The sequence below is a fragment of the Leucopleurus acutus genome, assembly GCF_964270905.1.
Source record: "Leucopleurus acutus genome assembly, chromosome: 1".
NCBI lineage: Eukaryota > Metazoa > Chordata > Mammalia > Artiodactyla > Delphinidae > Leucopleurus > Leucopleurus acutus.
Window position 1 is genome coordinate 185,093,227 of NC_139142.1, and position 25,085 is coordinate 185,118,311.

The window sequence follows — 25,085 nt, forward strand, 5'->3', positions numbered from 1 at the left end:
ATACGGTGAGCACTTGGAAAGTCTCAGGGTAAGTGGGAGGCACCCATGAGCATGGAATCATATCCTGGAGCTGGATAGGCACAGCAGCAGGGCACAAACGGCTGCGGGCAGAGGCAAGCATGCGCTAAGAAGCAACATCTGACACTCGTTCTGACAGCAACCTTAAATTTAGTGCTGGCAAACCTTAGGCATTCCTTAAAGTGCTATCTACAGAGAAAAGGGAATGTAATGCAAATGTTCAGCACTAGGGAAATGTATGAGTCTATTACTGTCTACTGGAGGTTATATCAATAGATTACATGATGTAACAAAAAAAATTATGAAGACACTCCAGTAACATGGCAAAGAGTCTAAAAAATAATGGCAATGGGTCCATTGTCGTTTTCCTTTAATATTAAAACATTGCAGTTGTTTTAATATTTGAAAAATTTACACATATTTGAAACATAGAAGTTGAAGACCGATAGTCAAAATGCCTTCTTTTAAGAAGATTTTTCTTTGGCACGTTTCCAAAGGCCACAGGAAGTCAGGCCCTGCAGTGGGTGCGGTGCCCAGAATCCAGGCCTAACTCATGACTTTATAACCATCAACCTTTGGACTAATGGCCCCGTGTGTACAATGATTACAAGTATGCATACATCCTGGTATTCTTTACTTCTGAATGAGAAAACTCAATGTGGCTTTGAAAATTCTTTCCAAAATGTTTATTTGCAGCTGAAGTTGTTCTTCCACAGATACTAAAAAGCATGGAAAAGGAAGATGCCCAGACTAGACTCCAGGGTGACCTTGGGAACACAAAGCTAGAAACTAACTACCACAAAGTGAATTCTCAAATACATACTACTTCTTAAACAGGAGATTAAACAGTAACCTTGGGAAGGAAGGTTTGCCAAATATAAAACCAATAAAGGGGAGAAAGTAAATAACTCACCGGGAGTTATTATGATGAATATTACAGGCTCGGGCCATTAGCACCACAATAATTGGTCGAAAGGCTTTTCCTTTTCCATCAAAGTAGTATTCACACATTTCCTTAAGTTCTGTTGTAGATATGAATAGTTCCTGAAACAAAGTTTTTCTGTGTCAATACAGCATCATAACTGCACAGTCAGTGGGATTTCTTTCACAATACTTTGATTTTAGTGTATTCATTTCAACTGAGAAATTCAACACTCAGTAGGAAACGGTTCCAATGTCGTATGGCCATAAAGCTGGCTGTGTGTGGCTGGGCCACAAGCAATGCCTGGCTCGCCCCCAGGGGCCTCAGTGCTGGGGTGGGCACTGCTGCCGCCCCATGACTCCAAGAGACAGCAGATTGGGGGAGGAAAGCACCAGATGGCCAGTGACAGCTGGAGAGAGAAAGAAACAGGGCTGGTTGCAGCTTGGAAGATGGAGGGGAGAGGACAAAGATGGGGAGTGTAGGAGCCAATGAAGCAGGAGGTCAGTGGGTATCAGGGGCTGGAAGACGAGACGTGGCCAGAAAGAAGAGCAGGGGTCAGAGTCTGGCTCAGCCATTACTTAGCCACACAAGCCAAAGGTTCATAGGGAAAGTGTAAGACATGGTTTACCTGATGGCAAGGAGCTTCCAATTGAGTTGGGAAAGCAAAATTTTAAAAAATGTGAAATATTCAGTGAATAATATGGTGGTAACTTGAACAATGCCGTACGTTAAGTGCATTAAAGTTCAAAGAATGGAGAGATCAGTGTGGACGAGAAAAACTGAACATTTCATGGAGGAGATAAGCTTTGACTGGGGATTACAGGATAAGTAGGATTTTGATTTCTGAAGAGGAGGGAGAGCCTTCCTGGTGATGGGCATGTGTGTTTACTGTATCTGTCCCTCAGGGACTTGCTGGAGAGAACCAGAGCTTATGCCCTGGGAGCAATGGGAGCTACAAATGGACCCAAAGGACCTTCAGCAGGGCTCAAGTGAACACGGTCCAGCAGGCCAGCCACTCACTCCCTCAGTTACTGACTCAGTGCCAAGGACGATAATAAACGCAGAGGTTTCAAAGATAAATAGGACAGGCCCTTGCCTACAGGCAGCTCAGAGTCTAGATGGGGGAAGGAAAACAACATTGCGGGGGGACTGCTGTCGTGGAGGTAAGTGCAGCTGCTCTGGGAGCACAACGGGGGCGTCTCTGGCTCAGGCTGAGGGCGGGAGGAGGAAAGCAAGGCTGGGGACTGAAGGCAAGAGGCAGACGAGACGAGGAGGGTGTGGAGGGGAAGAGGAGGCTGCAGCGAGGATCCTCCCCGGGCTCCTGGGTGGCAGCCTCCAATCAACAGGACAAACAAGAGAAAAAACAATCTGTAGGAAAAGGCAGACCTTCAGATCTGCCAAGTGCGAGACAGTCACGGACATTCCAGGGAGCTGCCCAGTGAGCAAAGTTTAGGAGAGAAAATTCCATCTGGACTGGAGGTATTATGTGGGACTCATAAGCATGGGAATGGGTAAACTGAAGACAGAGAGAGAAGAGGAGCCGACAGAACCCCAGGGACGGCACAATTAATAGGGGTGGGGTGGAGGGGACAGAGAGGAACCCAGGAAGCTGACTGAAGGATGGCCTAAGAGTCAGGAGGACGAGCAGAGTGCAGAAGCCAAGAGGTGGGTTTCACAGAGGGGGCTGTGGGGAACAACAGCGTCCAATGTTCAAAGAGCCCGGGAAGATACAAACCAGCAGTGCCCACTGGATTTGGTGGAGGGAAGCAAAGGCAGTTTCAGAGGAGAGGCTGGAAAGGAAGGCACAGTGCGATGGCGGAGCAGTGGTGAAGGGGCAAAAGAGAGAGAGAGGCCAAGAATACTGTAAGGGAAGGGGTAGGAGGACACAGGGTCAAGGGATGGTCCTTTAAAAGACAAACAGGAAGAAACTGGAGCATCCAAAATGGATCTGAAAGAGAATGAAGAGGGCGAGTCTGCAGATAGACAGGAGAACAGGGAATTGCAGGAGGAGTTCCCAGGGCCCCGAGGAGGCAAAGGGGATGGGACTTAACCAGAGGTACAGGGATGAAGCTGGAAAGGAGGGAACCCTGACTTCACTGAGGTGGGAGGGGAGGAGGCCGGCACGCAGCAGTGTGGGCTGCAAACGGCCCAGAGCAGGCGTTCAGGGAGTTCCTCCTTCACGGCCTTTGCTTGGTCCACTGGACAGGAAGTGGTGAAAACAGGAGAGTCGGGTGGGGCCTGCAGGGGCAAAGTGCAGAACCTTGAAACGGGAAGGAAGCTGACCAGGGGCACGTAAACATTTCTGGGCAGCATCTGAGAATCCACGTGAGGCTGGGGGCCACTGAAAATTTTGGGAAAAGAATGCTTAGCGAAGAAAGCCCTATTTGGGTCAGCCTGGCACTGATATTCAGAACCGGACAGGAAGACAGTAGCAGGAGTCACCGGAGGCTTCATAGCCTCACCAGGCCTGGAGCACGGGATGGATTTGGCAAGGAAAGGTTAGATGACTCTTTGGACGTGTACCTGCTGCCTGTACCTTTGTTTTCGGTTTCCCAATTCTGCCATCACCCCCCTCTGGATAGTAACTTGCATTGCATCCTCCACGATGCCCCACACTTGTTGCTCAAGAAACATTTGAAAGCTGACATTTGAGAATCAAATCTGCAACAGCACGGCACACATGTGAAAACCTGCACTGTTTGCTCATAATTCTAAGAAATCAACATTACTTTACAGCATCGTCAAAAATATCTTACCTTCCTGATGTCCTCGTACAGACCTTTCAAGTCTCTCCAGCCAAGGTTAAAAGGATCAGTGTATTTCTCACCGCTCCGTGTTCTACTACAGCAGCACACTGCTGGCGTCACGTGATGGAACCTGGAGAGGCAGAAATGCACACAGTGGAAGACTGAGCGTTACTTTACTGAGATAACTTCACTTTTAAGTAAGAATTATACAGACCTATGCATATATATACAGCAGAGTATGATGATGGAAAATTTAAGCCCAGATACTTGCTGGAAATTAAGTATGAATACAAAAAGGTCATTATAATTTAGAAAAACATAACAGAATTCTGATCTTGCTCAACAATACATCAATTTTTATAACCAGGACCCTGGGAACCCACAAAATCAAAGAAATATAAACCATGTTCATTGTGTTCTGAGTTTAAATTTTATACAGTTGGGCCTCCATACCTATGGGTTCCGCATCTGCGGATTCAACCAACCTCGAACTGAAAAAAAATATTTATATATATAAAAATATATATTTATATATATAAATATATAAACTCATAAAATTCCAGAAAGTTTCAAAAAACAAAATTTGAATTTGCCATGCTTGGTAACTATTTACACAGCATTTACATTGTATTTACAACAATTTGCACAGCATTTACATTGTATTAGGTATTATAAGTCACCTAGAGATGATTTAAAGTATATGGGATGAGGGGCTTCCCTGGTGGCACAGTGGTTAACAATCTGCCTGCCAATGCAGGGGACACAGGTTTGAGCCCTGGCCCGGGAAGATCCCACATGCTGCGGAGCAACTAAGCCCACGAGCCTGTGCTCTAGAGCCCGTGAGCCACAACTACTGAGCCCGTGTGCCACAACTACTGAAGCCCTTGTGCCTAGAGCTTATGCTCCGCAACAAGAGAAGTCACCAAAATAAGAAGCCCGTGCACTGCAACGAAGAGTAGCCCCCTCTCCCCTCAGCTAGAGAAAGCCAGCACACGTCAACAAAGACCCAACGCAGCCAAAAATATAAATAAATAAATAAATTTAAAGTATATGGGATGGGGACTTCCCTGGTGGTGCAGTGGTTAAGAATCCACCTGCCAATGCAGGGGACACAGGTTTGATCCCTGGTCCGGGAAGATCTCACATGCTGCGGAGCAACTAAGCCTGTGTGCCACAACTACTGAGCCTGCACTCTAGAGCCCATGAGCCACAACTACTGAGCCCACGTGCCACAACTACTGAAGCCCTCATGCCTAGAGCCCATGCTCCGCAACAAGAGATGCCACCGCAATGAGAAGCACACGCACCACAACAAAGAGTAGCCCCCTGATCGCTGCAACTAGAGAAAGCCCGCGCACAGCAACAAAGACCCAATGCAGCCATAAATAAATAAATGTTCCTTTAAAAAAAATAAAGTATATGGGATGATGTGTGTAGGTTGTATGCAAATATTATAGGACTTGAGCATCCCCAATTTTGGTATGAGGTGGGGGTGTGGCTAGAACCAATCCCCCTCCACCATACCAACGGACAACTGTATTCCCATTTTTTCAAAAGGCAGAGATCACATAGAGCAGATATTGTGGCACTTAGTTAAACAGCATATCCAATTTGTTGGACTAGCCCATCACAATTTAGAATAGAAATTTACTGGCAGTATGGCCAATAATTTTAGTTGCAATATGGATTATAAACTTACCGTGATATACTATACATATTTGGAAAGGCAGATGTTAAACTCTTCACAAGATTAAAATAGGACATCTATAAAATAAAAGTATTAAGAAACTTGTAAGAATATTTGTGAAAAACTTGTTTATAACATTAGATAAATTAAAACTCCCATAATTTATAATAAAAGTAACCTTTTAGTTGTCCATTTAGACTGCAGACTTTAGAAAAAAATAACAAAGTTTTCTTTCCTTATTACAAAAGCAATATTCGTCATTACAGAAAATATAAATATAAAAAAGCAGAAAATAAAAAGCATCTATAATCTATCCCTTCCCCCAAAGACTGCTCCATATTCACATCTATCTTTCCAGATCTGCAATTCCCTTCCATTTAGCTAAGAGTGGGCAGAGAATAGTAAGGATTAGTGTGGTTTACACTCTTTTAAAGTCTTAACTTGGTTTAAAACAAAGAATAATCAAGATCCCAAAAGCATCTGCCCAGACAGTGAAAAAGAAAGGATTTCAATGGTAAGGAAGAAATTTACAGTTACACAAACACTGCCTATTTCAAGCCACTGTTCCTGAATATACTTGGAAATGGTACTTCTTGAAAAGTAATGTCAACAAACAAGCAAGCCCAGCAGCACATTTTGATAATATTAATGAGAGATCAAGAACAACAAGAGACGACTTCTAAAGGATTCAGAGGTGGTGCCGACAAATAGTTCCGACAATTATTGTGCACGGCAGTGGGGACCCACAGATACAGCAGCTAACTTGAAGAATTCAGGGACACAGGCATTTCAAAAATTACTAATTTACTAATCTGATGTGTGAAGGGCTCTTACAGAATACTTGAAGAAAATATCTTGACAAAGGATGGATTTAGCAGTAGAAAAAGAAAACGAAGGTAATAAAGCCTTACAATGTGCTTTCACACTATCTGACTCTCAGAACTACTTGTTCTTATACAGCCGGGGAACTTGAAATTCAGAAAAGTCTGAAAAACTGGTAATACGGGTACGTTTACAATATATCAAAAGAAAAAAGCACCTACAGCACTGTGTGCATTATGTGATTCCACTAAAAATGTGTACACCCACACACAAAAAATCAGAAAACAGGGTTTAGAAGCATATAAACCAGGCTATTAAAAATAGTTATTTTGGAATAAATAGGATCGTGGGAGTTTTTTGATTTATTCTTTTAAAATTCATATTTTCTGAATTTTCTTTAGTGAACACACCCTGCTTTAGACATACTAAAATGACAATAAAGGTTGACTTTGCCAGGCAGGCAGTGGCCAAAGAAGGCGGTCCTGAGTTCTATTTTCACCATAGCATTATATTCATTAAACCAGTAAGGACATTTATGACACCCCAGGCATTAAAATGTCCTACGGAAAAAAAGTGATAATCCTTTCATTTTACCATTACATGACACTTAACCTACTTCTGTCAGCCTTCATGCATAAATGATTCACACGAATTTAGGATTTATTATGATGCTTATTCAGTCTGAGACCTAACCTCTAACTTGGGGGTGAAGAGTTAAAATTACACAGCTAATACAGAGGCTCTTAACCACTGGGCAGTGCAACAATGTAGCTTGTTGAAAGCCTGGAAGGTGGATCTTGGCTCAGATCCCAACATTTCCCGGTAGTTACCTTGAGACAGCTTTCTGATAATATCTACTCACAGAGATGCTAAGATTAATTGAGAGATCATATATAAGGCTCTTAGCTGTGTACATTTAATATGGTATGTACTCAACCAAGCTGTCTTCCGCTTTAAGAGTACCTTCAGGCGAGCTTCCCTGTGGCGCAGTGGTTGAGAGCCGATACCGGGGACACGGGTTCGTGGCCCGGTCCGGGAAGATCCCACATGCCGCGGAGCGGCTGGGCCCGTGAACCATGGCCTCTGAGCCTGCGCATCCGGAGCCTGTGCTCCGCAGCGGGAGAGGCCACAGCAGTGAGAGGCCCGCGTACCGCAAAAAAAAAAAAAAAAAAGAGTACCTTCGGGCAATGTTTCCCAAAGTGAGGTTAGAGGTGCTCAGAAGAACAGGAAAGTATTCAAAGGGAGTGGTGTAACCGGAGCCACTTGGTGTGCCACTGGTAGCACAGGCAACAACCATCTCCCAATTCCGATTTTGTGTCTTTCCATCACATATTCTCCCTGAAAGCCAACCTTGCCTCTCATGAAGTTACTTTTTTTAAAAAAGAGAAAATGCTGAGTAAGAATCAAGACATACTGACAAGTGATTTGTTACAATCATATACACACTGGTTTCTGTCCTATTCCAAGATGTTTGAACACTACCAATGAAGAAGTTGAGAGAACATACAAACATCAGGAAAAATGGAGCTGTGCTGGGCGAGATGGGCGTGGCGTTACTGTTGTTGCTCTTCGTCCCCAAGGACTATCAGGCCCTAACGGACTTGAACTAGCCACAACACACCCTCCTGAGGCAGACACCAGAAGGCTCATGTATTTACAGTGAAAAATACCACTGACACGAATCAGAAATACACGGTACTGGCATTACCAGCAAGGCTCCTCCTTGTGGTCATTAAGGCAGACATGGAAGACATCCAGCATATTCTCTCCAGGAAAGCACCCTTTCTGTGGCTAAGATAATTGTTTAATGGGCATGGAATTTAAAAATAAATAAATAAGTAAGGAGCATCAGAGAAAAGAACTATCAGTAGCATCAGTGGTGGGTGCATCCATCTCTCCAGATAACATCCTCATCTGCGGTACTGGAAATATTTGAAGGCTGGCTAGGACAGTACTGACATGGATCCCAGCAGACTTTTTCTCCCATATTCTCTCTTTACTGTCTAATCCATAGACTAGCCCAGCGGCCATTCTCTCTCCAAATGTCTATTTTGGGTAAGTTGTGATTATGTATGCATATGTATCCCAAAGTAGACATTTAGAAATACTACATATTTCATATTGGGAAATGGTCTTTGATGGACACGGAAGTGCACCAAATCTGACTGAAACGGAAGAGTCCTAAATTCAAATAAACATAAAAAAAAAAATGAGCCTGGAGGATGAGAGGAGAACACATACAATTACTATGCGACCGGAGAAGTCTCTAAAAGGACAGTTGAGTCCACAGACCTTGCGTGGTTATGCTTACCAGTACGAGCCTAGCCTGTGGTACGCCAGGAATTAATCACTACAAAGTGCGGCAAAGGACTCACACAGCCATAGAAACTTGTCAATACACAGGAGCTAAACTGCCCGGAAAGGGAGAAAAATGAGATGGAGTCCAAAGGCAGTAGAGGAGAGCGTCAGGGAGTCACGGTTAGTGCTCAGATTCTGACTCTGCTTCAAGAAGTCATAGGTCGATTTAAAAATCAAGGTTTCTCCACTTGCGACATCCTCAGGCCTCTTCTCCTTCCAGCCCGTCCAGGTGTGCCCTCCCTCTGAAACAACTACCGCAGGACTGAACTCCGGTCCACTCTAAGCATCAGCCCTGCGTTCTCCACGAGACTTTTCCGCCTATTCCGAGGCTACCCGGACCCTCCGTATCTCTGAGCGCTCAGAGTACCTTTTGCTCTAAAATCCCAATTAAGTTCTGTTGCCCCCGAAGCCCTGGCTGTAACTCGAAAGGAAACACCTGCAGACGCTCTCCACGCTTTACGCATACCCCAGGAGACCACTGGGCCACACCTGCGTTTCCCCGGGACCTGGCTTCTCACCGCCCCTTCCCCACACCCGAGACGCTCCCCTGTCCCCAGGACACAGCTCTGCAGCCCCGCGCGGGGCGCCCACCCCTCGGTTCTGTCCCGTCCTCGGTGCCCCGCCAGCCCTGGGTCGCGTCCCAGCGCAGCCCCGCAGCCCCCGCCCGTGCAGCTCGCCCTCATTCATTCTGCGGCGCCGCTGTCATTAGTGCGGTGACCTCTGCGCCCAGCTACGGCGCGCGCTTCCCGGCCTCACCTCCGCGCGGGCTGCAGCGGCGGCGGCGGCGCGCAGCCCGGACAGTCCCGCGCGGCCGAGGGAGCCGGGCCCGGGACTCCGCGCCGCCGGCCTCCAGGAGCAGCCGCGCCGCCACCGCCACCAGCACGAGGCCATGGTCCGCGTCTGAAAGTCGCGGCAGAGCTGCAGCTCCGCCTCTGGCCCGGCGGCCCCTCCTGCCGGGACCCGGAGCCGGAAGTCCGGCAGCGGAAGAGCTTCTGCCTCGCCAGCCCCGCCCCTTCTCGCTTCTCCCGAGGGCGCGTCCCGCTCCGGAGGAGGAGGAGCGGCCGCAGGGGGCTGAGCGGCGGTGGGGCGGCTAGAGTCCCTCGTAACCCCGCCCACCCGCCCGCCGCTGGCTCGGGAGAAACCAGCGTGATCTTCCTTCTGGGGAGCGGCCTCCCCCGACCCCGCCCAGCCGGTGCCTCCAGCAGTCTCCGCAAAAATACACCCGTGTTAGACCGGCTGTCATCTAGAAATGCTACAGGGCGCCCGGCGAACAATCATGAACTTTCCTTTTGCGTATTTAGGCAGAAGTAGGACGCGAAGCATCGGGTTCCTGTTGTGCTGCCTAATCCGGAGGCTCCAGTTTCCGCGGCTGCTTCTCTTGGGTGTTACCTGCCACGCCGTCGTCTGCTCCTTATGGCGACCTGGCCTTGCAGGAAGTGCCAGCCTTTTGCATCTTTACAGTAACAAGTCAAACCCCGAGCAGGGCTATTGTGAAAGAGAAGTTAGATTAGCCTCGTCTCTCGACTTCTGGACGCTCTCCTCTGAAAACCTTATAGGTATATTGTGGCCTAGTTTGGCAATCTTGCTCACATCTGGATATGTGAGTCCCGCTCGTGGGTGTACTGAGCTGTGCGAAGTTGTTTAATATTTGGTAATGTTGAACCTACTTGTAACCAGCCCAGGGAATACTGGAGAATGGACAGGATTAATGCCCGTTAAGGGTTAGAAAGACCTTTCCTTAATTCTGTGGCCAGATCTACTCTTCTCATGGTAATGAGAGGGTGTCTTTATAAGAGAAGTGATATAATTAATCATTCAGTACATGCGTACAAACGCACAAAGCCTGTCAGAGAAAGTGTAAGCATTGGGGATACAGAAATAGAAGAAACTTAACTCTGTCCTCAAAAAATTCACTCTTATGAGAAAATAGACCAGCAAACAGGCAACTGTGATTCTCTGATATTTTTTCTTCTTCTGACTCATGCATTTTGCATTAAAGAATGCAAGTACCCGTATAGCTGAGCACATTTTTACATTTATCTTCAAAATTTTTTAACTGAATAAAAGCATATAATAAAGAAGTTTTTTAAAATGTAAGTTTTATTGAGGTTTTTTTCCCCTAATTTTGAAGAATATTATATAAAAGATGTCAGGTGCTTTACAAATTAAGGTTGTTAATATGCACCTGTGGCTTATCTTGATCGAGGTTTATGTATTAAGAAATATCCACAGGTGGAGTTGGCCAAAATAGAGTGTTGCAGTAAACACTTGTACTTGCAACAATCCTGTGACTTAGAATATTTTCATTTGCCCTTTTCTTATAGGTAGAGAAACAGATATATAGGAATTAAGTGTCTTGCCCAAGCTCACATAGTTGGTAGATAGAGCACTACACAATTCTGTTATGCCATTTTCATTTAGAAATTGTTTACCCAGATTAAAACAATAACCTAGCTCTTAAAAAGATGTAATTTGGCAAAGCTAAGTAGGGGGGAAGGCAGATGAAATTTGTGAAGGCCTCCACCATTATAGTATAGCTAAACTTCCCATGAACAATAACCCACCAACAGGACATGCAGAATACAAAGTAGTTCCTTTGACCCAACTAGGCCAAGCATGAGTCTAGAAAGTTAAAACATTGTCTAAGCTGTGCAAGTAATTGCCAAAGAACAGACTCCTCTCGTGCACAGTCTAGAAATGGCTTGGGCCTTTTTGACTGCACTTATACAAATGAAACAGCTAGCCACACTGATAAAAATGGAATAAGTGTACAGTTGAAACATTTTCAAAGTTATTTTGATATTGGAGAATTGGCTACACTCGAAGACATTTTATTTCCATAATGATGATACTGTTCAAAACATTAGGTAGGACCAGGTTTTACAGCCAAGGAGAGATTACATACAAAATATAACCATATATTGTTTCATAGTACTGCATAGAAACACCTCATCCTGATGTTATTAGATAACTGATAAATGAATTATCAATGTAACTCTGGTAACAACATTGATTGAGAGAAGAGTTGCACTGAAAGGTGAGCAATTTTTGTGCATTTCATATTCTTAGACCAAACTGAATTCTGAAGACTTGAAATAATACCCTTATTTCTACTACCGATTTCTCTGAAATGTTAAGATAACGGGTTAACATGCATTTGGAATTTTCTCTGGGGTCTTAGTCTATGACTGATTAGTTCGCTAAATGTAACAAGGGTGAGGACTGGGTACCTCTGAAGCAATTAGTCTTTTTTGTTCCATGGCCAGTGATCACAGGTGTTAGGTGATCAGCTGCCTTGCCAAAATGTGAGTCAATCAGTACAAAAAAATAAGTATTAGTGAAACGTTATATACTGCCCATGCTCTACTAAAATTTTAGAGCATCATAAAAGATAATGCATTAATTATATAATTTAGTCTATTTCCACACAGAGGCTCTCCTAAAAGAGAAGAAAATACACTATTGGATCATCTACTCCTAATCATAGTCAGGTTTTCTTGATGGATACTAAAATCTGTTTTTTGGTTGACTACCCATTTGTTCCCCCGTGATGCTGCCTTATTCACCATGTACTTAGGGGAAAGTGTAAAGAGCTAAATCTGACCCACGTTTGCCTGGTTTTTACTCATATGGAGAAGATATAAGAATTCTCTTGTTTCTATTATAACTGACATTTAGTTCACCTAGGCTTGTGTGGAATAAAAAGGAGCTATTCCAAACAATAGAACAAATTGACATGATGCCACCTTTCTCCACTGATTCAAAATATTGTTTTCATTATATAGGGAATTCTTACATTACTTTTGACTGTTTCTGTGCTTTTTATGGAGTCCCATTGATTTTTGCATCTATTTTGGGGATAGCATTATTTTTGGGGATAGTTATTTTTACAATTTTTAAAATGATAAAGAAGCTCCCATTTCTGTTATTTAAAAAAGTGTTTTCTCAGATTTACACTTTCTTCAAAAAAAAATCCTACTACGATTTTTGACTGGATTTCCATTACGTTTAGTAAATAATTTGATTGGATTTCCATTATGTTTAGTAAAAATTTGGTGACAGTGACATCCTGATAATATCTCTATCCAGAAACATAGGTTTTTGTGTCCCTTGTTTTAGTAATACACCTGTCCTCTTCTATTTTTTGTTTTAATTTGTTTGGATTAGGAAAACATTAAGATTTTAAGAATTGTACTTAAAAGTAAACATTTTCTGAGTATCTAAAGCATGCCCAAAGCTCTCTTTTTTTCTCTACAGCTTTTTAAAGAAAGTATATGGGCTTTAGTGCATGGACTTCATGAAACATAGTTTATCTCTTCAGAGGCAATTTTTAGAATTCTAGCCCTGTGAACAGGCACGTATCAAATGTTTTGAAGTTTCTGATGGGATTGGAAGCAGTTTTGTACATTTAGTAAAACATCTGTTGCCTGGTTTAGAGTTATTTATGTATGTATCTGTTTCCTTCAATTAATTATGATTTTTCTGAATTTCTGAAGGGCAGAAAGAATGTGATTAAGTGTCAAATATTTTTTTGGTTGGATCTACTGGATTGGCCAGTACTGTAATTCTGATACTGTAATGCAGCTCACCTCATTTTATTCATATATTCTTATTTATAAATAAATTGCACATCCCGTTGGTCTCCCATAAGTGAAAATCTTTGAAGACAGGGTATGTGTCTTGTTTTAAACTTTTTTCATCTCCCATCTTCTTGGACAGTTTAATATACTGTAATATATGAATATTGAATAGATATGGTTGAAAATAAGTCTTTAAATAACAAAGTATGAACAAAGTAGTAGTTTAAGTTGATTTTGTTAAACAACTGTAGGCTTTCTAAGGACGATTAATGCTGTATATGCAACAAATGAGAACATTAAGAAGGGTTGTCTTTTTTCTTTTATCAGCTGTGTTGCCAATTGATCCTGTTAAAGAAAATTATGTGCGTAAAGTGAAAAACTGTGTTTTCTCAATTGCCTTCCCCACTCCTTTCAAATCAAGAGTACATCTTGTAGCAGTTTCAAAGGTTAGGCTTTACTTTTTCACAACACTTAACTCACTATAACCTTTGTCTAAAAAATTAGTAATATTTTTTTCAGAGTTAAATTGTTAATCTATTGATAAATGATTATCTTTGTGTTTAAAATTTGTAACTTGGAGAATGTCATTCTTAGAAGTCACTTTTTGATACTTATTCCTGGAGCCTAGTACTCAGTTTCATTTTAAAGTTATCTTACAAGGAAAACACACTTTTGTGGAAAAAAGGGGTAAATGAGTTAAATTCTTAGAAAGGGGCTCCAATAACAAATTCTAAATTATTCTCTCATGATATAGATGAATTTGGGATAACAATAGGACATTTATTTTTTTCTAGTTCCTTTAAAGAATATGTACTAGGAAGAATATTATTTTACCATGCATAATAAGAAAGCCATAACAATTTTAGAACTATCTAATAGAACTAATTTTCCCAAGTAGCATAAATAATCCTAGAAAGTATGGTACATCTCTTCTGAGAAAATATTAATGTAATTTTGGAAGAAGTTTATCCTTTTAATTTTCTTTTTTCCATAAAGTTTATTTTCTCAAAAACTATTAAAGGATTACTTAAGTTTGTAAGAAGATTTTTCCTTTCCTGCCTCAGCAAGTGCTAGAAGATATTTTGGACCTTGATTTATCTGTCTCAGAAACAGATGATTTTATCCAGCTTGTAAGTGGTGAAAAGATAGTACTTGGATCCATTCCATTGGCTCACAGATATGGGGGCCACCAGGTAAGAGTAGCACCAATATCACTTCCTTATGCAAATATAAACAGCTGGTAGAAATGCTATCCTATTGAAGAAGTTATTTTGCATTAATTTCTAATATTAGTGTATTGAGACTTCAAGAAGATGTTTCTAAAAGAATGTGTCATATATAGATTAGCTGATGTGATTTCTTGTGATGAAGCTAGGGTGTAAGTTTTTCTAATGGAATTGAGAAAACTGGGGCAGCACAATATAACATTTCTGTGATTATCGCTAGAGAATTCATTCAGTGGAGTTTTGGCAAGAGATTTAGGCAAAGTCAGGCCACACAGTGAGTCAATATAAAAGCCTCAGAAGGGCAAATAGAATATAATTTTGCCAGGATAGCTGTAGAACATTTTTAGAACTGCTAGAAATTAAGTCAGGATTAATTGGGGATGTTATACATGCTGAAGCAATTAAGAAGGCACCTTCTAGAAATACAGCAAGACATTGAAGCAAGTTCAATGTGTGGAATCTGATTTTAAAAAAAGGAGAGGAAACACAGAACCAATTGTTGAAATTGCTGTGACCTTCTTGTGAGTTAAAGATTAATTGATTAATTTAAGAGAATAGAGTGATGTTTAACTTAGCAAGTAATTGTTGGCAATAATAATAATTACCATCTTTTGAGCACTTGGGTGTGTTGGACACAATGCAAGGCATTTTGCGTATATGAACATTCATTCTTACAACAATCTGGCAAGGGTTTTCCCATTTTACAGAAGTGAAAGGTCAGTCTCAGTGAGATTAAGTTACTCAAACAAATTTCCACAACTAGTAAGTGGCACAGCTGGGAGCTGAACAACCACAAACAAATTTTAACAGAAAAGTTTGGAAACAGTTAACCATGTACATTCAAAAGCAATGTTTTCAGGTACAGTATGCTCCTGATTTTATATTGTATGTGTATAGTATAGGCAAATTTTCTACTAATAAATCATTCCTAGTTCCTATTCTGGAATTAAATAGATCAGTTCTCAGTATTCTACACCTAACAAACTTGAGCTCAGCTATAAGATGATGAAGAAATTAATTATATGTCTTAAATTTATGTTTTTTAAATGAATTTCAGTTACATCTTATGGATTGAATTTTATTTTCACCTTTATTCAGGTTGTTGATTGTTATAATCTTAAAAATGCACTATTCCATTTTCAATTTTGACAAGGTAACTTTGATTATAAATTACAATAAAAACTTTAAAGGTTAATAAACATGAATAATTTTCCCTTTTAGTTTGGGATATGGGCAGATCAGCTCGGGGATGGAAGAGCCCATCTTATTGGAATTTACATGAACAGGTACTACATGTTTTCTTGAATAATAGCTTTTCTGCTCGATATTAACACAAATCTGCTAATATTTAGTTTTTTTTTTTTTAAGGCAGGGTGAAAAGTGGGAGCTCCAATTAAAAGGCTCAGGAAAAACCCCATACTCCCGGTACTTCTTTTTTTTTTTTTAGTCATCTAAATAAAAATTGGTGTTATCTTAATTATAACTGAAAATCTTTTTTATCATATTACCCATAGAAATGGCGACGGCAGAGCTGTGCTTCGTTCCTCCGTGAGAGAATTTTTGTGTAGTGAGGCTATGTACTATCTCAGAATTCCCACTAGCAGAGCTGCAAGGTAATTCCTCTTCCCTTGAAGCTAACTTTCAGGACCGCATCATGTTATCTCCAGAAATGTGTCAGTCCAGTGAGCAGATAAACCCCCAATAGCATGATTTCTCATCGTTTCTTATAGTTTTAGTTACTTCTTGAGAGCTTGCTAGAAGTACAATACAGTATAACTTTGTTTGATTCTCTTACCTTTCAGTCTGGTTGTAAGTGATGATGCAGTATGGAGAGATCAGTTCTACAATGGAAACGTTGTGAAAGAACGAGGTAATAACAGTTCTTAGAACACTTACATAAAATTAGACTAAGTTCTTCAGGAACAACAGAAATTGGGCATCTTTGCAGTCTTCTCAAAACATGACCTGGGGATCTTCATGATGTAATTTCAGTGTTATGATATTATAATAGAATATCCCTTCCCACACCCTTACATCACTAATCCATCCTTTTCTAACAACAAACTTCTGGGAAGTTAACCTGGGAAGTTTATGAACAGCCAGCAAAACATTATAAAGCCAGTGCATGAACATTCATATACTTCCTTCCCAGGAGACCCCCTCAGACTTTACCTCAGATCCTGATTGCTCTTACTTCATGTTTACTTCCAATAAGTTTGGTTAACTTTCCTTCAGCTTTTAGTAGGTCAGAAATAAATTAGAAAGGGGATGAGAAAGTGCCGTAGAGCAGTGAAAAAGGAAGAGCGAGAGAAACTTGACTCTGAATCTCTGGAGAGGCAGGAGACCTGAAAATCAATAAGAAACATATTTAACTATTTAAAATGCAGAGCTATTGAGAACCGCTGACAGCCCTACTTGCTTTATTGGGCCCCTTGGACATCACTGTGTTACGGGCCAGCGTTTTTACTGCTGTTTATAGTGATTCACCAAGAGAACATTTTATGTTCTTCATGCTTTGGGAAAAATATGTTTTGATAAGGTTTTCATAATAATCCCCCTAGAGTATTCATGTTAATTAAACATGAATTAAAGGTTATTTATCTTTAAGGCATCTCTCTCTCTCGTCTTTAATATTATCTGGATAAAATGCATACTATTAGTGCACATGGGGCTTTAACAGCTATTTAGGTCTTTTTGTTTATGGTGATTGGAAATGAGATTCCGATCACAGACTGTTAATATGATGGGCACAATACTACTTTTATGTCTATGATGTATATATTGTTAATCTGAATTTTTTTTTGGCCGCGCCTCACAGCCTGTAGGTTCAATCCCGACCAGGACCTGGTCGGGATTGAACCCAGGCCCTCAGCAGTGAAAGGGCAGAGTCCTAACCACTGGACCACCAGGGAATTCCCTGTTCATCTGAATTTTGAATTAGATGGTTTGGAAACCAAACTTAATGGTTTCAAATTATCTCAAGTATTTCTCCTTTTTAGGCCGTTCATAGAATTTCCACATCTAACTCATATACAGATATTTTGATTGTGCTTTTCCCTAATATTTGCCCAGCAGACACTGTAGGAAAAGAGCTGGACAGGCAAAAAGAATATGTGAAACCTCTAACCGGCTCTGTGGGAATTGATTTGTGACTTTGGGCAAGTCACATTTTTCCCCTGTTTCTCCAACTAAAATGAGGGGTTAGATGAGATGACACCTTCTATGTCTTTCAGTAATGACATTCAGTGATTCAATGGCTATTCATAAAGCAAACATTCAGAATCATCTATTGAGCTCTTTTTTTCTAAGTGAATGTATTTTTATTGCTAAAAAAAAAAACACATGAAAATAAATATTCAGATTACTAGCGTGAATGAGTCCTGACTATATGGATAACTTAGTCAACCCAGAAAATACTAATTAGCCCTTTTCTGTGCATACCACTGGACTCATCTCTGGGGGTCCAGGAGTAATAAGTATATACCGTGGTCCCTGGTCTTAAGAAACTCAGTCTTCAGGCACTATAGCAATAGTGTCTATAGCAATAGACACTATAGGCTCCATAGCAAATGAATAATAAATAATCTGAGGTTAGGAAAAGGGCAATCCGGTTAGCTTTATGGAGGAAGTGGGAATTGACCTTGAGCACAAGATTAGAAAGTTAGCAAGGATTTCAGTATGGGGAGAAGAGGGTTTTGGGGCAGGGAGAAGTGAACAGAGGCCCAGAGGTAGCAGCGAGTATGGTGTTTCATTGAAGGACAGCACCAGCAGAGCAGCAGCTTTGTCATCTGGGATAGACCTCACCTTGACATGGAAACACGTGTCAGTACAGCATTCCTTATAAGAAAAAAGCGTGACTTCATTTACTAATTGTATTACTAATGTCTACGATCAGAACGGAAGGCGGAAATAGAAGGCTACAAACAATCACAAAATGCATAGATTCACTGTATTTCTTCAGCATATTCATAAGTTAGAACATATGCAAATTTTTAAAATTGAAGTTAATTTCCAATTAGTTACACAAATGGAAGTCATGTACAGGGACTGTGCCACAGAAATATTCCACTAATTCTATATTTCAGGGTGAGGTACAGGGAAAAGGTCACAACTGAGGAGACAGTGGGAGCCTAACAGTTTAACCAAGTAGCATCTCACTAGGCTGGGGCCTCAGTATTTCTGAAGGTGTTGTGGTTCCTCACACTCTAACTGATTCAGGCGTAAAGAAAGACAGAAAAATCCTTGACCCTTTCTAGGATGTAAATTAATTGTTTTTCTGATAAATCCAATCACTGTATTATTTTTTATTGAAGTAATTTCATTTTAAAGAAAAGCATATTATGCTGTGTTTGCATAGTTTAAAATAGTTTATGCTAAAATAAATGTTTCTTTTTCAGGTGCAGTAGTGCTGCGTGTTGCAAAATCATGGTTTAGAATTGGATCGTTAGAAATTTTGGCTCATTATGGTGAACTGGATTTACTAAGGTTAGAAAACCATTTTTTTCAATGGTAGAAGACAATTGAAAGAAATGCTTATTTATGTGCTGTGAAGTTAAAATATTTTTGGTTTTCTTGTAAGTAAAACCCAAACTTTCAATTAATAGATATTTTCAACACTTGCTGTGTGCCTAATATCGTGTGGGTTTCTATGAGGCTGAAAAACAAGGGTTTAGACCCAGTAGACCCTATTCTCAAGGAATGCTTTTGTCTAGTGTGCAACCCAGGTGGAACTGAGGGCCTCTGTGCTACCCAGACACCTGGGTGGAAGTGACTCAAACTCCCCAATTCTGCAATTCCCTTCCAAGTTCTGGGATTCCCAGGATGCGTCCTCTGTCTCATATGTCTTCTTTCCTGGACTCTGGTTTTGACATGTGTGTGATGCCTGTTTCATACTGGGTTGACCCAGATATGAAGCTCAGTCCCTTCAACAGGACAAAAGCAAACAAAGAACAGACTGAAATTGCACAAAGCGCTTAAGAACAAATCTTACTGGAGATTTCTTCAGGGAAGACAGATGAATGGTTCCTTCAAAAGAGCAAAAGCTCTTCCCCTTGTATCATGCAGTATATCTTCCATCAAACTCTGATGCCTTGGTGCCTGTGGAATCTGCACTCACAAAGTTTGTCTTCCTCAAACCAACTTAGCAGGACGTTTCTTCAAACAAAAACATTTACTCCCGACTTCCCTGGTGGCGCAGTGGTTAAGAATCCACCAGCCAATGCAGGGGACATGGGTTTGAACCCTGGTCCAGGAAGATGCCACATGCCGCAGAGCAGCTAAGCCTGTGCGCCACAACTACTGAGCCTGTGCTCTAGAGCCTGCGAGTCACAACTACTGAGCCTGCATACCACAACTACTGAGGCCCACATGCCTAGAGCCCATGCTCTGCAACAAGAGAAGCCACCGCAGTGAGAAGCCTGCACACCACAACAAAGAGCAGCCCCCGCTCACTGCAACTAGAGAAAACCGGCGCTCAGCAACAAAGTCCCAATGCAGCCAAAAATAAATAAATAAATTTTTAAAAATATTTACTCCTTTAAGAGGAATTCTGTTTCCATTTGTTAAGAGCATACAGTTCTAAAAAGCCATTAGAATATATAAGAAAAAAATTCTCTTAGACAAACCAGAATCATTTGGAATATGAATCCTACACTGTAGGTATCAGCTTAGTAAATCCAGATACCTGGTCCACGGAGAGAATGGGGAAAGGGAAGTGAACGTGCAGAGCAGAGAAGTCATCACCATTGTCACGACCGTTCTCTGAGTCTTTTTAGCAAATGTTTACTGAACTCAGGGCCATCCCAGCTTGTTGAGAGAGAGGTCTCCTCTCACTGGGCATTTTCACTTCTCATTTGTTTTTTTGGGTCACTTCTGCTCAGATTCACTATGTCACTGAAATTGTTCTATCTGGTGGTCATAGTTCAGTTATATTTCACTTATCTCTATGACATTTGATGTATATTGGTGAGCACTTTATCCTTAAAATGACTGGACTGGCTAACATGACTATGTATGTATGCCTTTTTGTTTCCCAAGTGCCTGAAACAATTCTCTAATCCACTCTAAACAAACTCACTCCTACTGGACTTTAATAATTCCTAAGTCATATCTACAACCCCCAGTTATTTTCAGGATTCTCTCTTATCCAATGCAATAGTATCAATAGTTACTCAACTCATTAGTCAGTTAAAACAGGGAATTAAACATAGGATACATATACAACTTAAATATTTTAACTTCAAACCTTGGCCAATTTATTTGACATCTTATTTGTGAAACCTTACATGACCTTCCACACATAATCATTCTCTGCTCTGTTATCTTTATACTTTTTATATATTTCTATTATTGCATGTATTATACAGTAATGTCATTATTTCTTCAGATGTTCTTCTCCCCTAATAGACTGTGTGCTCTTTAATGTCTGGGTTTGGGTCTGTCATTCTTTTTCCTAGCACTTGGAGGTTCTCAATGGATGTTTATTGAATTAATCTGAATTTGTACCATAATAAGATGGCATCTAACATGATCTTAGAAACATATTTCCAGTTGTGATTGGTATTGAGGAAATATTTCTCTATGGCTATTTTGGGAGTAAAATCTTATTTAACTTTTTTTTTTTTTTTGCGGTACGCGGGCCTCTCACTGTTGTGGCCTCCCCCGTTGCGGAGCACAGGCTCCAGCAGGCGCAGCAGCCACAGCTCACGGGCCCAGCCGCTCCGCGGCATGTGGGATCTTCCCAGACCGGGGCATGAACCCGTGTCCCCTGCATCGGCAGGCGGACTCTCAACCACTGTGCCACCAGGGAAGCCCTTCTTTTACTTTTTAAAATTCTAAGCATGCATCTAATGAATTCATGAATGTCAGGAGTGGATTGAGATTATTGGATACTCACTACTGTATTCTGAGGAACACTGATGCTATCTCCCCTTTATCTCTAGGATGTTATTAGACTTCATCATACAGGAACACTTCCCCTCAGTAGATGCCAAGGAACCTAACAGATATTTGGTAAGTTTTTTAAAAGAAAGGACAATACTCTGTTTTCTATCATTGGCCGGCCACCTTAGTGGTTACAACTTAGCACTTAAAAATCTAAAGTTAAAAAAGGAAATGTAGAGCATTTTGAACATTTTGTTAAAGAAAGAGACGATGAACCACCTTGTAAACAAGACATAGATAAGGAAGTTGTTCTGTTTGAAAGGTATCTAGAAAAAGAGAACAGGTGCGACTACATCCTGACTATATACATTACTTTTTGAGCAGCATTTGTAACTTGGTCACATACATTGTTTTCTCACATGTTGGATATATAGGTATTTCTATAGTAGTAGTTCTAAAATAAATACATACATAATAGGCAAATGTGATTTTCTATTCTTGTGGAAAGCTTTTGATCTTCATTAACTTTTTCTTTCTTTTAACAGCCACAGAGAAGGAAATTCCTTTATTTTTCTTAGTGACTCATTTCAGAATTTAATAACGCATTTTGCTTACATTTAACTCCCTGTGCTGAATTCTAATGTTTTTCCTTTTCTTATTGTACATGAAGAAAACCTGGTCATAATACTATGCCTGAGCCTTGTATATATTATTTCTGGATCAATAACTCTATGTTCTTCCATTGTTTTCTTACACGTACTACTTTCCATCTCTTCAGTCATCTTTTGGCCCACCTTTGAGAACACCTTTTCATGTTGGAAATCGGAAGATCCTAAAAGAACATATGTTACTGAAAAATCTGAAAATTTTCTAAATTTCATTTTAGGATTTTTTTTCTACTGTGGTGTCTGAGACGGCACAGCTTATTGCCTTGTGGATGTCTGTTGGTTTTGCTCATGGTAAGTTTTCTACTGACATTTCATGCTTCTGATGAGAAAGTAGAATTAATTTGTTGAAGCAGAAGACTTCTTTTTTGTGTATTTCAAAATATTCCTGCCAATGAGCAGGAATAACATTTATAATATATGAATTTATTTTTAGCAAGAGAGAAACAACTTTCTCATGTTTAAAATGATTTTGAACGGGACAGATACACAAAATAGAATAAGCATACTCGACCCGTTGATGTTGTTACCTGTAAAGCTTTTTAACCTTGTGAGTATATATTATATTAGGTCTTTTAAAAGCTTTTTAAAAAACCATTAATCATAAAAGCACTACATGCTTATGGTAAAGAATTTAAAATATACAGAAGTGCATGTGAGTTCTGTTCTCCAGGAGAATCATTATTAACCATTTTATCTCAATTCTTCTAGACTTTTTTTCGATGGTATTCATATATCCCCTACAAAAACAGTAGGGCTGGCTTGTGTGTGTCTGAAGCCATTCACTGTGTGGGGTTACATGGGAAGGAATATCTGCCTGAACTAAGAATAACTGTCTTAAAATAAAAGCAAGTCACATATGTACTAAGGTCTCTAGATAAATGCCAAAGGGGGATCCCACATTGTAAAACTTCTTGAAATCTGCTTTAATTACATCCTCGCTGGGTCTCACTTTGGTGGGTAGGGTGGTGAGCAGGGGGGTGTTTCAGACGTTTTGCTGTTATGAACTGTGTGGCAGTGACCACCATGCATTTATATCTTTACATTCTCGAAGGTGAGTTTCTGAGGATTAACTCCTGAAAGTGGACTGGCTGGATTCGAGTCTATATATGCATTGAACAATTTGATAAGCAGGGTCATCCTGCTCTAAAAAAGGTTGAAACTGTCTACACTGGACACTGTTGCCACCATGCCCAGCTATCCTATATTGGGCTGGTGTATGCATTCCCTGCCTCTCTCCTGCCTCACGCTCCGTCCCCATCCATGACCCGCTCCCCAACCTAGGAGGTCACACTCCCTCCCCACATACTGCTGGTGGTCTGCAGCTAAGGATTGTTACGGGGTACATATCCATATTTTTACCTTTTCCCCCTCTCACAACCTTTGAAAATTAATTAATGTTTCTTTAGTAGTCTCAATTCCATTCCAAATAACATATATTTTTAAATAAATGCTAGAAATTCAGGATAAATGAGAGGAGCTTTCATTTCTTGGGCCTTTTGTTCCTGTAGTATTTGACATCTTTGGTTGTGGAGAAAGTATACAACGAAAGGCTAAATTTCATTTTAAAATACAGTTTTAATATATATTAAGCTACTTGACTTCACCAGTTAAACTTTCAATTGATAATTGTTTCATTTCCAAAACAAATGCATTTTCATGACCTTTCCTATTCTGTATAAAATTTTATACAGTTAAAAATGCTTTATTATTTTATTGTCATGTTTTGGGCATCTTTTGTTGTTGTTGTTGTTTTAGGTGTTTGTAATACTGATAACTTCAGTTTGTTATCCATTACAATTGACTATGGTCCATTTGGTTTTATGGAGGCCTATAATCCAGGTATGTATGATTTATATGTATATTCCTTATTTCACTAAGAAAATTATCACTGGTTTATTTTAGATAAACCATTATAGCTAACTCAGTAGTGGGGTGGTAGAAAGAATTGGGTTCATTCATAAAACGGTCATCTTATGTGCTACTCAATCTTCCAGGTGCCACAGGGATACAGTATTGAGTCCTTTGTGGTCTCTGCCCTCAAAAAATGACATATTAGAGAAGATGACATGACGGGAGGAAGGGAATGTGTTGTCGGACAGACATGGGTCTGAGTTCTGGCATCTGATCCTTAATCTGTGCCCTTGGATGAGTAACTTAACCTCCCGCTTTACTAATCTGTAAAAGGATCAGAGCAGGCTTTGTGGGGGACATGCTATCAAGTTGGAGTTTGAAGTACATGTGTGATAACCTGGAAATCCTTGTAGGTTAGAAATGTATTCCTCTATTAGGCAAATAATCATATTTTAAAAGATTTTCATGTGCATAGGTATTAAGTATTTACATTACTTTGAAGTTAAACGTTTAATGTCGGAAAGATTTTTATCTAATATATATAAATTTATTAAGTTTAAACTTAAAAATGAAGAAAACTGTGCAGCCCGCCACTGCCAGGTTCCCGGGATCCAGGGACAACTTCCCCGGGACAGCGCACAGCGCGCCTCAGGCTGGTGCAAAGTCACGCCGGCCTTTGCCACCGCAGGCCCGCCCCGCACTCTGTGCCCCTCCGTCCCCGCCGGCCTGAGTGCGCCAGAGCCCCCAATCAGCGGCTCTTTTAATCCCATCCTGTCTGAGCAAAAAACAGACGCCCTCCAGCGATCTACACGCAGTGGCAGGGCCAAATCCAAAGCTTAGCCCTGGGAGCTGTGAGAACAAAGAAGAGAAAGGGAAATCTCTCCCAGCAGCCTCAGAAGCAACAGATTAAAGCTCCACAATCAACTTGATATACCCTGCATCTGTGGAATACCTGAATAGACAACCAATCATCCCAAATTAAGGAAGTGGACTTTAGGAGCAAGATCTATGATTTTTTCCCCTTTCCTCTTTTTGTGAGTGTGTATGTGTATGCTTCTGTGTGAGATCTTGTCTGTATAGTCTTGCTTCCACCATTTGTCCTAGGGTTCTATCCGTCCATGTTTTTTTTAATTTTTTTTTAATAATTAATTTTAATAACAATATTATACTTTACCTTCATTCTTTCTTTCTTTCTTTCCGTCCTTCCTTCCCTCCTTTAGACAACGAATCATCCCAAATTGAGGAGGTGGTCTCTGACAGCAAGATTTAGGATTTTTCCCCATTTACCTCTTTTAGTGAGGGTGTATGTGCATGCTTCTGTGTA

General features: G+C 40.7%; 2 protein-coding genes across 4 annotated transcripts in view; one reads left to right on the top strand and one right to left on the bottom strand.

Moving 5' to 3' along the window:
* PDSS1 (decaprenyl diphosphate synthase subunit 1) overlaps positions 1 to 9,445 on the bottom strand; it is a gene marked incomplete at both ends in the record, with an annotated part of 46,909 nt that extends 37,464 nt beyond the window's left edge. The window contains 4 exons of the mRNA XM_082843639.1: positions 932 to 1,062; positions 3,697 to 3,817; positions 5,387 to 5,451; positions 9,311 to 9,445. Coding sequence (XP_082699765.1) covers positions 932 to 1,062; positions 3,697 to 3,817; positions 5,387 to 5,451; positions 9,311 to 9,445 — 452 coding nt within the window. The remainder of the gene's footprint in view (positions 1 to 931; positions 1,063 to 3,696; positions 3,818 to 5,386; positions 5,452 to 9,310) is intronic.
* A 191-nt stretch (positions 9,446 to 9,636) lies between these two features.
* LOC309964468 (protein adenylyltransferase SelO-like) overlaps positions 9,637 to 25,085 on the top strand; it is a 34,913-nt gene continuing 19,464 nt past the window's right edge. For 2 of the 3 annotated variants that reach the window (XM_082843484.1, XM_082843486.1), the window contains exons 1-11: positions 9,637 to 10,110; positions 13,462 to 13,580; positions 14,199 to 14,327; positions 15,582 to 15,646; positions 15,729 to 15,785; positions 15,875 to 15,973; positions 16,163 to 16,230; positions 18,758 to 18,845; positions 21,302 to 21,371; positions 22,129 to 22,201; positions 23,666 to 23,749. In XM_082843484.1, the coding sequence (XP_082699610.1) occupies positions 9,804 to 10,110; positions 13,462 to 13,580; positions 14,199 to 14,327; positions 15,582 to 15,646; positions 15,729 to 15,785; positions 15,875 to 15,973; positions 16,163 to 16,230; positions 18,758 to 18,845; positions 21,302 to 21,371; positions 22,129 to 22,201; positions 23,666 to 23,749 (1,159 nt within the window). In that variant the 5' untranslated portion in view covers positions 9,637 to 9,803. The remainder of the gene's footprint in view (positions 10,111 to 13,461; positions 13,581 to 14,198; positions 14,328 to 15,581; positions 15,647 to 15,728; positions 15,786 to 15,874; positions 15,974 to 16,162; positions 16,231 to 18,757; positions 18,846 to 21,301; positions 21,372 to 22,128; positions 22,202 to 23,665; positions 23,750 to 25,085) is intronic. The other variant, XM_082843485.1, reaches the window with a different exon arrangement.